Raw genomic sequence first — 12,602 nt, forward strand, 5'->3', positions numbered from 1 at the left:
TCAGAAATCACATAAACTGGATTATATTGTAAAACAGAAATAAATTTATTAACTATTACAGGTATATTTTTAAGTAGTTAAGGAGGTAGCAGATAGAACAAGGCAGATTACTAAGAAAATAAAACAGAGCACATAAACTAAGCTTAATACACTAAAGAAACTGGTTACATGTAAGTTCTCACCCTAAATATGGTTCTAATAATCTTCTTCACAGGTCAGACACCCTTCCAGCCTGAGTCCAGTTCTTTCCCTCAGTTCAGCCTTAGTTGTTTCCAGTAGTCATCTTGGGTGGGGTAGCAGGGGAGAAATGATGAACTGGCTTACCTCACTCCCCACCCTTAAATAGGATTTGCATAAGGCGGGAGTCCTTTGTTTCCTAGTTTGACCGTCCCCCATGCTAGCTTCTCCTGAAAAAGTACAGCATTCAAGATGGGTTCCAGTATCAGGTGACATGGTCACATGCCTCTGTAGGGCCCCTGAAGCTGTTCTTCACAGGCTGACCCTGTTCATAGGAAGACTAAGCTCTTTTACAGTCTATTGTCTCTTGCTGATGGGCCATCAGCTCTGTCTGGCTTTTTCATTGTTGTACCTGAAGTATTAGCTGGGGTATCACCAAAAATAGCATAGTTGAAATACAGATACATAGACAATATTCCTAACTTCTGATACAGAACTGATACAGGCATACAAATTGGATTATCACATTCAGTAAATAACCTTTTCCAATAATATCTCACATGAGCCATCGTGCATAAAGTATATTTCAGTTATGTCACATTCATATCATAAGCATATTTTCATAAAGAATATGGAATGACTCATCACACTAGTTTTATTATAATCTATTAAAATAATTTACAGTAAATAAAAATATTTAAGCAATGCATGCTTGCTGCCAAATTTTGAAGAAAGTCCAACAGTGAACTGGTGGAAGTCACCTGGAATCAGAGTTTGCTGAAGCATTGAGCCAGCTTTTGATAGCAGTAGCTCTTCTGCAGATGCGTAGACAATATTGTTTTCATCTCAGTTTATTCAGCAAATTCAATTACATTATCGTAGTGCATTCAGAGTTAAGAAACCAATGGGGAGTTGAAAAAGCATATTTTCTTATACCAGTCTCGGTGTGAGAGGATAAGATTGACTAGTTCTAAAATCTTGAAAGACTTGGTGATCAGTTCAATTCACTCTTTTCCTCCTTTGGTATTCACCCTTTCTTGTCAACTGTTGAGAACAGGCCAATTCCACCTTAATTGAATTGGCCTCCTTAGCACTGACCCTCCACTTGGTAAGGCATCTCCCATGTTTTCATGTGCTGTAATATTTATACTGCTCACTGTATTTTTCACTCCATGCATCTGATGAAGTGGGTTTTAGCCCAAAAAAGCTTATGCCCAAATAAATTGGTTAGTCTCTAAGGTGCCACAAGGACTCCTCGTTGTTTTGCTGATACAGACTAACATGGCTATCACTCTGAAATCTTTACAGATTGTTTCCTTTGTTTAACAAATCAGTTTAAATACAAAACATGTTTTAATTAACCTTTTTGTTATGTATCCAGTGCTTTGCAGGTAGTGTTATTTAATAACAAAAATTTTAAAATACTGTCTTTTTGTGCATGTTTAATTGAATTCAAGTATCCATCCAAATAAAGCCTGACACAGATTACAGGTACAATATTATCTAGTAAATAAGAAGTGTATCACTTATGATTTTTTACCATATAAAAAATGTAAACATTAAGAATCTAAATAAATGTAAGTTAAGCTGTATAATTGCTTAAATGTATATAGATATATATTATGTATCCTGGTTTGCAAAAAGTACCAAATTTAGTGGAAAGGCTACATTTAGTTGCAAATCAACAAGTTATAATGGTTACCAAACAATGAGGATCAACACTTCTTTAGGAAAATAATTAAGATGTATAAATGCAAAACGGGATTAAAATTTAAAGATTTAAATCGGGGTTTATTGCTTAGTGATTTAAAAAATAATTAAAATTGACAATTTAAGTTGCCTTGATATAAATCAGTCCACCCTAGGTGATGGTTTTGGATTTACCTATAGTTTTCTCATTCACGTATATATGTGTATGTATTGTATTTTTGAAAGAATATTCTTTTAATCACTTACCAAGAAAAATGAACAGTTTATCTTTTTTCTCATAAAGAGAAAGATAAAAGAAGAATGGGAAGAACAGCAAAGGAAGGAGAGAGAAGAGGAGGAGCAGAAGCAACAGGAGAAGAGAGAAAGAGAGGTGATGCCTGCACTAGGAGGATAAACACACTGCATATCCTCTTACAGTACCAGATATAACAGTCTTGACTTTATGCATCTGTTTATTAGCGTTAGAAAATGGGGAATGGAAATAATTGATGGGTGTTTTTCTGAGACCTGGAAATAGACCCTCTGTATTTTATTTTAATGAAGCCTTATATTGGGGATAAAAATTAAACAAAAATAGCCTCAGTCCTTCAGTTTGTATAGCAACATATGGCTTCTTGTATTACACTTCCCCTGTAATTATTTGCATTGGGGAAATATGAAGGTATATTGCTGGCACCCGTTCTCCCATGTGCACTTAACATGTGACACGTTAAAGATAACTCTTAACATAGTATTGTATGTTTTCCCTATCAGACAGCTGAGCAACCTTAATGTAATCATTTTTAAAAAGTTCCTTACATTGATCTGGAATTACATTGCTGCTGTTCCTTAACAGTGTTCTTACTCAAAAGATTTTACAGGTCCTCTTTACCTGACTCATTCATCAGGATGTATCTTTTTCATAACTTGTTGGGTGGGGAAGAACACAATATTGAAAAGTGTTAACAGCTGTATAATTAATTCAACCAAAAAAAGTTATTTGGTAGAGTATATGCTTAGAATTTAGAGAGATTGTAGCTGTTTTCCTTGATTTCCTCCTGCAAAGGTCCAAAGTCAGGTTGACCCATTGCTGTCATCAGGGGAAGGATGATCACAGCTTTCTGGAGTTTATCCATCTCATTTCAACTTCTCCAGAGCAGCAAGAGATGAAAACTGATCTGATCCTACTCAGTTTCATTTAGAGCTGCTTCACCAGAAACAAAGATGTGATTCAGCCCACTGCCATCTTCAAGTAGCTGCAGCAGGAGAGGAGAGAGAACAAGTAGTTTTCCCTCCTGCTTTTAATATGGAAGATAGCACTGAGGCTACTGTACATAATACATTAACTCCTTGCTTAACGTTGTAATTATGTTCCTGTAAAATGTTGCTTTAAACTAATCCAATTTCCCCATAAGAATTATTGTACATGTGTGGGGGGAGAGTGAGGTTAGGTTCCAGGGAAGTTTTTTTCACCAGACAAAAGACATTATATACATATACCTTATACGTTTTTAAATAATTTTCAACAAACAATTTAATACCGTACTCACCAGTGATTGTGAAGCTTGGTTGAGGCAGAGGTGTAGGAGGGCCAGGGTGAGGAGGCATGCCCTGCTCTGCCCACCTGGCGCTCCTATCGGGGGTTGGGACATGGAGGCTTGCCCACTCCCCAGGTGGAGCAGGGCAAGCCTCTGTGCCGCAAGCCTTTGTGTCCCAACCCCGTTCCCCACAGGCGCACTGGGCGGGTAGGCAGAGCAGGGCAAGCCAAACAACCTTATAACGGAACATTGCACAACTTCAACGAGTATGTTCTCTAATAGATCAGCAACGTAATAACAAAATGTTAACCGGGAGGACTTTAAGTGAGGAGTTACTGTACTTCTCCAGTAGAAGCAAAAGAGTAACACTGACAGGAATTGTCAGTCTCTCTCTCTGGAACTACTGAGGAAGTGATATGGGTGGCGGCAGCCACCAAGACACAGATATGTTCATCTAGATCAGGGGTTCTCAAACAGGGGTCAGGACCCCTCATGGGGTCGTGAGGTTATTACACAGGGGGTCGCAAGCTATCAGCCCCCACCCCAGACCCTGGTTTGCATCCAACATTTATAATGATGTTAAATATATTTTAAAGTGTTCTTAATTTATAAGGGGGTTCGCACTCGCACTTGCTGTGTGAAAGGGGTCACCAGTACAAAAGTTTGAGAATCACTGATCTAGATAAAGTAAAATGGGGGTGAGTGGTAAAAGTGGACAGTAGACTAGGAGGATAGAAGACTGATCCAAATGTAATGAAAGAGTGGAGACTGTAAAGGAAGGAAAGAGTGGTTGGACTTGGTTCAGCAGTCAGCACTTGCCCAGCTGGGGCAGAATGATGTCCCTCATTTCCCAGCTCCTGTTTACCCAGAGATGTTGTGCTGTCTGGCTGCAAAAGCAGTTCCACCCACCACTCCCGCTCTCTCTCCACTTAACAGAAAGTTGCTATGATGCATGTCTTCTGTGTATGATTCTAGATGTCCAAACCAAGATGAAGGTATGAGGAGAACCTCAAACATGGTGGGATGGACTGAAATGGAGAGAAGAGAAAACAATAGAAAGATTAAAATGAGAACTAAAGGGGAAGAGATTGGTAGAAATAAGGTGTTAGTTGTGAATTCCTGGAATCCAGTAGACAATGTAGAAGAGCACTATCAAGCTGACAGAATAAATGTCATGCTTAAAGTAAAGGGAGTGCATATTTGTTGCTTCTGGCCAGCGGAAGTTTGTGAATTGTTAGCTAAAACTGGTTCCTGAATTCTTTGTGGTCACCTGATGATGGTCCACAGACAATTACATGGTCAAATGGTTCTGACTCTGCACCTTATTTCAGCTGCTAAATTGCATTAAAATCAATATAAATACATTACATGTTCTCCTAAAATTGCTCTTCAATGTAAACGATTGCTGAAATTTCCCAGGAACTATATATGATCAACACTCGGAAGGGAAGTGGTCCACATGATTGTGACTGGGAGGGGAGTTGGGTCCATGAGCCATTCATTATTAATACGTGGTTCAGTCCATAAAAAAGCTTGGGAACACCAGAGCTAAAATAAATTCCAAAACTTTTGCTATAGATGTTACTGAATGGGCAGTGTGTATGCAAAGAGACCTATGACTAGGAAAATCCAAAGCTAACTTAATAATATTAAAAATGCATTTTAAACTTAAGTTGTCACTTCTCTTGGCTTGTCCTGAATTCAATTTTATATTTATGCCTACTTATCAAGCAGTGTGTTAGTGCCACAGATATGTTTAGGTGTGCAAAGTAACATAAAGTTAGGTGGCAGCAAAAGTAGAGAAAGAAAACTACTAGTTTCAAAAGTAACTTTGTGAAGTGCTCTAGCATTTAGATATTAGAAAACACTCATCTACATTGAAGTCTTCTCAGATGTATCCTTTAACAACATTATAGGCCTTCTGACTTACTGCAAAGCAAAAAATAAATTTTCAGTGTTTTTAAAAACAAATCACCACACTTCTTTAGCGTGTATAGTCATTAAATATTGCAAATTAGGTTCTTAACTAAAGAAACCAGATGAGTTACCTCCCTTCAGGGTTTTCACTAGTCCTGTGTTTGCACCATTTATAGGAAGCTGTGCAGAAGATGCTGGATCAAGCTGAAAGTCAGGTATGTTCAGTCTCTTTTCAATAAAGAACTGAAAGATGACTATTGACTACCATCTGACTTTTGTCTTCTGGAATAATATTCATCTCTTCTGAAGAGAAGCTAATGGCCTTGTATAATTTAATATGTAATGGTTTCCATTAGCCATAAACAATGTATTTACTATCTGGAACATATAATTAAGCACATTTGTGGCTACTTGGTAAAGGTGCAGCTGTGCTTGCTTGTGGCTGTTCAGGAGAGCCAGGTCTAAAATGACTTTGGGACTCTACTTTCTGGGCCACTGAAGACTTGATATGATGGTATATTTTCTTTGAATAAAAGCACTGCAGCAGGAGAGAGTACTGATTCTGAAATAAAGAGGGAACCACTTGAGTACCTGGAAGAGTGCAGATCTCGAATTGGTAAAAAGTATTAAAATCTGCAGAATGTTCTTAAATTAGATCTCAGTGCCTGAATTCAGTCCCTCCATTTATTTAAAAGAAGACAACTCATTTTATCTAACCCAGGCAGTAAAGGTTCCTAAAGGTTCTTGCACTCAATAGACTCTTGCACCTATCTGAAAAGAATACTTAATTATAGTTACCCATTTCAGAGTTGATTGCTATTAGCCACATTGGAATAGTGTTTGGTTTCTCAATTATATTTAGACTGAGCAAGGGAACTTAACTTCTAATTGACAAAATGTAGATGGAATACTGCTTTGACTGTTTTTTGTTGTTGTTGTTTTACTGTCTAGGGCTCTAAATACACCTTTGGCACTGCTGGGAGAGAAACAAAGAGAAAGTGTAGTATATTGGAGTTTGAAATTGAAAGATACAAGGTTTCAGTTAATGAGTTCTACCACTGCTGAAGCCACAAATGGCATTCTGCTCCTGCCCCCTCCCAAATGGTGCTATCACCAGTAGAAGTGCCAACTGTACCTAAGCATAGCTTTCAGTTTATTTGATGTGAGAAGTGCTACTTCAACACTTTTCCATACTGCTTTGCTTAGTAAAATGGGTAACATTCACCTTTTTAAGGGTGCTTCCAACTTTTCTTCTAGTCAACAAACATTTGCAATTTGGTAATCTCATACTGCATTTTAGGAGTCCCAGGCCAGTGGCTTGAGTACAGAACTAGAAATGGGGAATTCCTGAGTTTTAATGCCAGTCATAGCTCTGGTAGAATTTTTTGTGGCCCTGAGCCAAGTTACTTTAAGTTTAGTACTTTGTTTTTCCTATCTGCATAAAAATTGATACTTGTTTACCTACTTCACTGGAAAGGGGGTGCAAAAGTGTCTTCAGCCACTGTTACACTCTCCCAGTCCTGGAGTTGCTTTGCTATCAGGTAGGTCTCTTCCCCGAGGATCCACCTGTGCTAGAATGGTGGGCTACCCTAATGCAAGAAAGAATATTTCTAATTCTCTTTGAGGGTGTAAGTCCAGTGTAAGGACTGAGTACTGTCGTTGTTTGTAAAAACTTAATGTATCCTGGACTCTGGCAAATGGAAAATTTCCATTTGTAATCTTAAGTTCATTTTGTGTAGAGTTTCCAAGAAAGAGCTGTCCATCTTTGGCTAGACTAGAGGCACTTGGATGACCATACAGAGCAGTATTTAAAATACTTTGTTCAAAGTCACCTGGGTGTCAAAGGAGATAACATTGAGTTACATAAGTATTGAATTTGACTCCTTGCTGTCACATTTATTTATATATTTATTTTACTGTGTTCTCGTTAAGGTAATGATGTTAATGGTGTTTTTAAACAGCTGGAAAATGGCGCTACCTGGCATAACCCAGAACCCCCAGAGAACATAGGAACGGAGAAAGACAGAGCTAATTGCCCGTTTTATATCAAAACAGGATCCTGCAGATTTGGAGACAGGTAACTGGTCAAATGTTGGGAATATAACACGGTTTAAAGGGATTAGCTCCTTTGGGATTTCTTACAAGTTTGTGATCAGATTATCTCCTCATTATTGCTTGGTGGCTTTCCTGTAGACTTATTGGATAGGAGTCTGTTCTCAGTTATACAGCTGTGAACTGAGAGTAAAAGCAGTGCACAGTCAGAATTGGGTTATCCTTTTTTTTATTAGAACATCAAACTGCTAATAGTCTGGTCCCAGTTTTGATCTGACTGACTGATTCAGCAGAAGCATTTGCAGTGGTAGATCATTATGCCATCAGAGTATATCCAGTTTCCTATTATTATTGGTGCAGCTCCAAAATCCAAAATTAATTAAGACATCCAGTCAGATGTCTTAATTTGCATACACTGCACCTAAAACAGCTACAAAAGCAAGGTAGTGTACATCTGCATGACTGGATGTGTCAAGTGACTTTCCAGTATCTCATTATTTGTACAGTACACATGATCATTGCAGATCGTCCATTTAATTTAGTATGCTTTCTCAAAAAGTGTTCTAATCTCTTACTTCTTGCCTCTGAAAACTTAATAAGCCCTAATTGAAAGGAAACAAAATTAAACCTGAAATGAAGCCTTTTTATATAATTCATAAATAAGCAGTGGAAGTCTACATGTTGAAGTTGAGCTTAGTAGGATTCAAAGTTAGACTTGTGTCAAAAATGAAAACATATTTATAGTAGATAGGATCTGAGTATATGTCAGTCAGTAATTGCTTAAAGATAGGAAGAAACTGTCTTCCTGTGAACAGCCTATTCCATAGTTGTCTGTTACAGGGCTTGCACCTTTCACTATAGTATTTGCCCTTTGCCGCTGTCAGACTTGATACTGAGCTAGATTGACCATTGGTCTGATCCAGTATAACAGAATCCCGTTTAACTGATCTAATTGGGACCAAGGCCAGATTGGATAATCAGAAAGTGGGATAATCTGGAGAATGAGTGCAATGCTGCAGCACTAGCTAGCAGCACTTCTGGTCCTGGAGTCTTGGTGGTTTGGTTAATGCAGCAAGCAGGAAAACGGAGGGTTGGATAAACGGGGTTCTACGTTACTATATCATGAACAAACCTACTAGCTTTATAGCAACATGGTTTCTATATTTTCCAATTTTAGTTTCCTATCATATAAGGTTTGTTTGTATAGAGTTTTAATAAATGTCGTAGTTTGACTGCATTATATTTAAGATTTATGCTCCAAAGTGTGCGTCCAAGAAAGAACTAGCACATTTTGGACAGAGCTTTTTGACTGAGTTATCTGGGTGAACAGGGGAGTATTTGAAGCAGAGATCTTAAAGCATAGTGAAACCCTTCTCATTCAGAAGCAAGTCAGGGAGATTACTCACTGAGCTTCAAGCTGTTATGGTGAACACTGTATTGCAGCATCTGAAGGCCACTTATGGCCACCAATATGATGTGATGTAGGTTAAAATAGAACTTCTGTGCAGAGCTGTCACTTGTAAAATGTGGTACTTCCATAGCTGCAGATGTTCACAACCTGAGGCCTAATTTTTCTTCCCCTTCCCAATCGGATGGGAGTAGTTTCATTTACTTCAGTAAGAGTTATTTAATTTTGCAGAGAAGAAAGGAGGGGCTCTTACAGAAGTAAGACTTTAAAATGTCTTGCAAGACTCTTCAAAAATTGAACAGATATTTCAAAATAGCAGCATTTGAATAAATTCCTTTCATCATTTTTTAAATTTCTAATGGATGATTTTTTGTGTGTTTGTGAACACTGATAGCATTTGTATATGGCAGGATGCTTTAAAACTATCAGGAAACTTGTCTTGAATGACCTGCTTTACTCCTTGAAATATGCTGATTCCCATAATTACTCTAATGAAGCTTCTTTTTAGAATATTTTCTTGCAATTCAGAGCTGTTAGTGGGTCTAGAAATAGCAAATGTTTGCAGCTTTAGCAGCGTAGCCTTTGCTGAAAGTGAAGTGTTTTTTTCTTTACCATAAATTATATAGGTGTTCCCGCAAACATAACTACCCAACATCTAGTCAAACGCTTCTAATCAGAGGTATGTTTGTTACGTTTGGGATGGAGCAGTGTAGAAGAGATGACTATGATACAGATGCAAGTCTTGAATACAGTGAGGAGGAAACCTACCAGCAGTTCTTAGACTTCTATGAAGATGTACTGCCTGAGTTCAAGAATGTGGGAAAGGTTATTCAGTTCAAGGTATGCATATGAGCCCAATGATAATTATCACCTCTCATTGTTCCTTTGCCAGTTTTGACTAGTGTAAATCTCAATTGTGGAATATGCCATAGCTAAGTTTAATGTACAGTTTCTCAATTTCAATTGCATATTTCTGATGGTACCTGTAAACTAATCTCTGTGTCATCACAGAGGATTGTGTTTCTTCAAGTTACAGGTGAAATCCCTCCCAAAACTTATTCTGGGACAAACTCACAACATATCTATAAAATTACCTTTTGAAACAATCTTGTTCTTTCTCAGCCCCCATCTTAGTAAGCTTTCGAGCAGTCCAGTAGATTCTCAGATCATTTTCAAGGCTGGAAAATTTTACCAACCACCTACTAGCCCAAGGATTAAGCCTTTTAGCCCAAGTAAAGGTAGCTGTGCTGTCATGACAGTGCGTCTCTCACCTTCCCCCCGTTCCCTTACAAGCTATGCCTATGGCAATTTAATGGAGTAAAATGGTTATGTGCTTGATTTATTTAGAACGCAGTCCACTTTCTGTTTAATTCACTTTTAAAAAATGTAACTTGCTACTACGGATTGGTGGAGAGCAGAAAAATATTTGTTTGACAAATTGAACTAGTATGAAAGTAAAATGTTTGAATAGTACATGACCAGTTAGAAATGATAGAATTTGTTGTAGAAACTGCAGCTTTGACCAAACACCAGCTTTTTATAGTTGCTGCAAGTTTGAGTGGCGTTGGACCTCCTGCACCAGGTTGCAGGGCAACTCAATCAAATTTAGCCTAGCTGCCTCTTCATCGTGAGCAGGTGGGGGAGGAGGCCAATGAGAAGGATGGGGACAGGGATCCATATGGGTTGAGGCCAGGCTTCCCAGGAGGCTTGTCCTGCTCACCACCCAAGCTCTGTGGTGAGTGCTGCTGCCTGCACTCGGCCCTGCTGGTGCTGGCCTGGCACTTTGTCTTGATGCAGTTTTGCCTCCACCAAGTGATGTGAGCCAGGTCTGCCAAGAAGGCACTTCTGTGTGATCTTGAGGACTTCACTTTCTGTGGCTGCCCAGCTTCATCAGAGGATGGGCTTGGGGAGGCCTAAGTGAATGGGGCCGGGCTGGGACTTGTGCCTCCCACAGGCACAGGGCTTGGGACAGCGGAGCCCCAGAAGTTGCAGCCCCCCACAGGCCTTCAGAGGTCTTTGTGCCTGAGGCCAACTCTAGAGCACAGGACCGTCCACACCAAAATTACAACTTTAATCAACTCTGGCTACAACCTTTGAACCAAAAAAACCACAATTTTCTTTTCTGACTGCCTTAATTCTGATCTATTCCAAGAAAAAGAAATATCTTCTAATGACCAGTCCTGATTGTTTTCCATTTTTATCCTTCCACTCTGTTTCCTTTTGTTGGACTCTCTACCTTTCTTTTCCCCAAAAATATTTTTCTCCTGTTGTACAATACACTTGTTCATTGTTGGGAATTGTATTACAAAACAAAATTCCCACCTGAATGCTGTGAATTGCATTGTTGATAATGAGGATCAAAAAGCAAAGCAATACACTGATTTTTTTATGGGATTTCATTACACAGTAGTATATACAGGAGTTGAGTTAGCTGATGATCTGGCCAGAGTTAGAAGATCTGAAATGCGCGTTGGAATGACAATAGTTGAGGATATTGATGCCTTATCAAGGAAAATATTAGCTGAAATAAATGGTTGAAAGACAAGATCTTCTGATACCAAAGGATTTCAGAAAATAACATCCACTATTGTGAGAGGAAGGACACTGTAGGAATGAACGTCAGCAGACACAGGACCAAGATATATGCACTCTGCAAGATGTTTCAGGAGCAGGCTTTCAGAACCACCTATGCCTTTGAATGTAATATTGAACGGATTTGACACCTTGCATCAAGCCCTTACAAAGAACCATGTAGGAGTCACCTAATTCCTTCTCAGATTTCATGCCTGACATAATTATTGTGAGACAGGACAACAACAAATTCCCACCAGTCCAGGTATAGACAGTGCTCCTAATGCCAATCCCAGTTATACTGCCATGGCAATTAAACCTGCTTTTCATCAGGTTTAACTAACATGGTGATAAACACTTGAAGCTGAAGAGCCTTGTCAACACTAAGGCTACCTTCGGTTAACTTGCACTGGTAGGTATTTTTATAAAATTTCCTAGTGTGCACATGGCTTATTTCTTGCATGTCAATGGTGTGATCAGTGGCACACACTATTGGTAAAAGTTTGCCTGCATTATGCTGCTGTGGGGCCTTTCTATATCTAATGCAGGGGTCGGCAGCCTTTCAGAAGTGGTGTGCTGAGACTTCATTTATTCAGACTAATTTAAAGTTTCATGTGCCAGTAAGCTTTAGAAGGTCTCTTTCTATAATTCCATAATATATAACTAAACTATTGTCATATGTAAAGTAAATAAGGTTTTTAAAATGTTTAAGAAGCTTCATTTAAAATTAAATTAAAATGCAGAGCCCCCTGGACTGGTGGCCAGCACCTGGGCAATGTGAGTGCCACTGAAAATCAGCTCGCTTGCTGCCTTCGGCACACGTGCCATAGGTTGCCTGCCCCAGATCTAATGGCTTGAGTTATTTTACAGTGTCTGAGCCAGAAATGTTGGCTGTTTCACTACTTACTAATCAGCTAATACCACATTCTCTATATTCAAGTATTTCACTTATATCTGTCTGAAAATTCCTATCCGAAGCATTTTCAACCTGGGTAACTTACGTCTGATCAGTAAATTAAATCTGAAATAATGTGCCTTTATGTAAAATTTTACAAAGATTAGAAAAAATTATTTGTGCAACAAAACCATGCCAGCAAAAGAGCTTTTAAATCACTTTCAATGGAATAAACCAACTTTTTGAAACAGTACAGGAAAAATAACAGCAGCAGGGGCTAAATATTTAAGAGCTATTTGCGTAATAGCCTTTTTTCTCCTGTTTTAAACTGATCTTTTTATTCCTAGTCAGATTG

The 12,602-nt window shown here is 38.6% G+C and overlaps 1 protein-coding gene across 3 annotated transcripts in view; it reads left to right on the top strand.

Annotated features, from left to right (window-relative positions):
- Positions 1–12,602, top strand: part of ZRSR2 (zinc finger CCCH-type, RNA binding motif and serine/arginine rich 2) — a 30,189-nt gene that overhangs the window by 4,400 nt on the left and 13,187 nt on the right. For all 3 annotated transcript variants that reach the window (XM_030573544.1, XM_030573534.1, XM_030573525.1), the window contains exons 5-8: positions 2,171–2,257; positions 5,498–5,536; positions 7,283–7,398; positions 9,408–9,621. In XM_030573544.1, coding sequence (XP_030429404.1) covers positions 2,171–2,257; positions 5,498–5,536; positions 7,283–7,398; positions 9,408–9,621 — 456 coding nt within the window. The remainder of the gene's footprint in view (positions 1–2,170; positions 2,258–5,497; positions 5,537–7,282; positions 7,399–9,407; positions 9,622–12,602) is intronic.

This window comes from Gopherus evgoodei, chromosome 1 (assembly GCF_007399415.2).
Source record: "Gopherus evgoodei ecotype Sinaloan lineage chromosome 1, rGopEvg1_v1.p, whole genome shotgun sequence".
NCBI classification, from domain to species: Eukaryota; Metazoa; Chordata; order Testudines; family Testudinidae; genus Gopherus; species Gopherus evgoodei.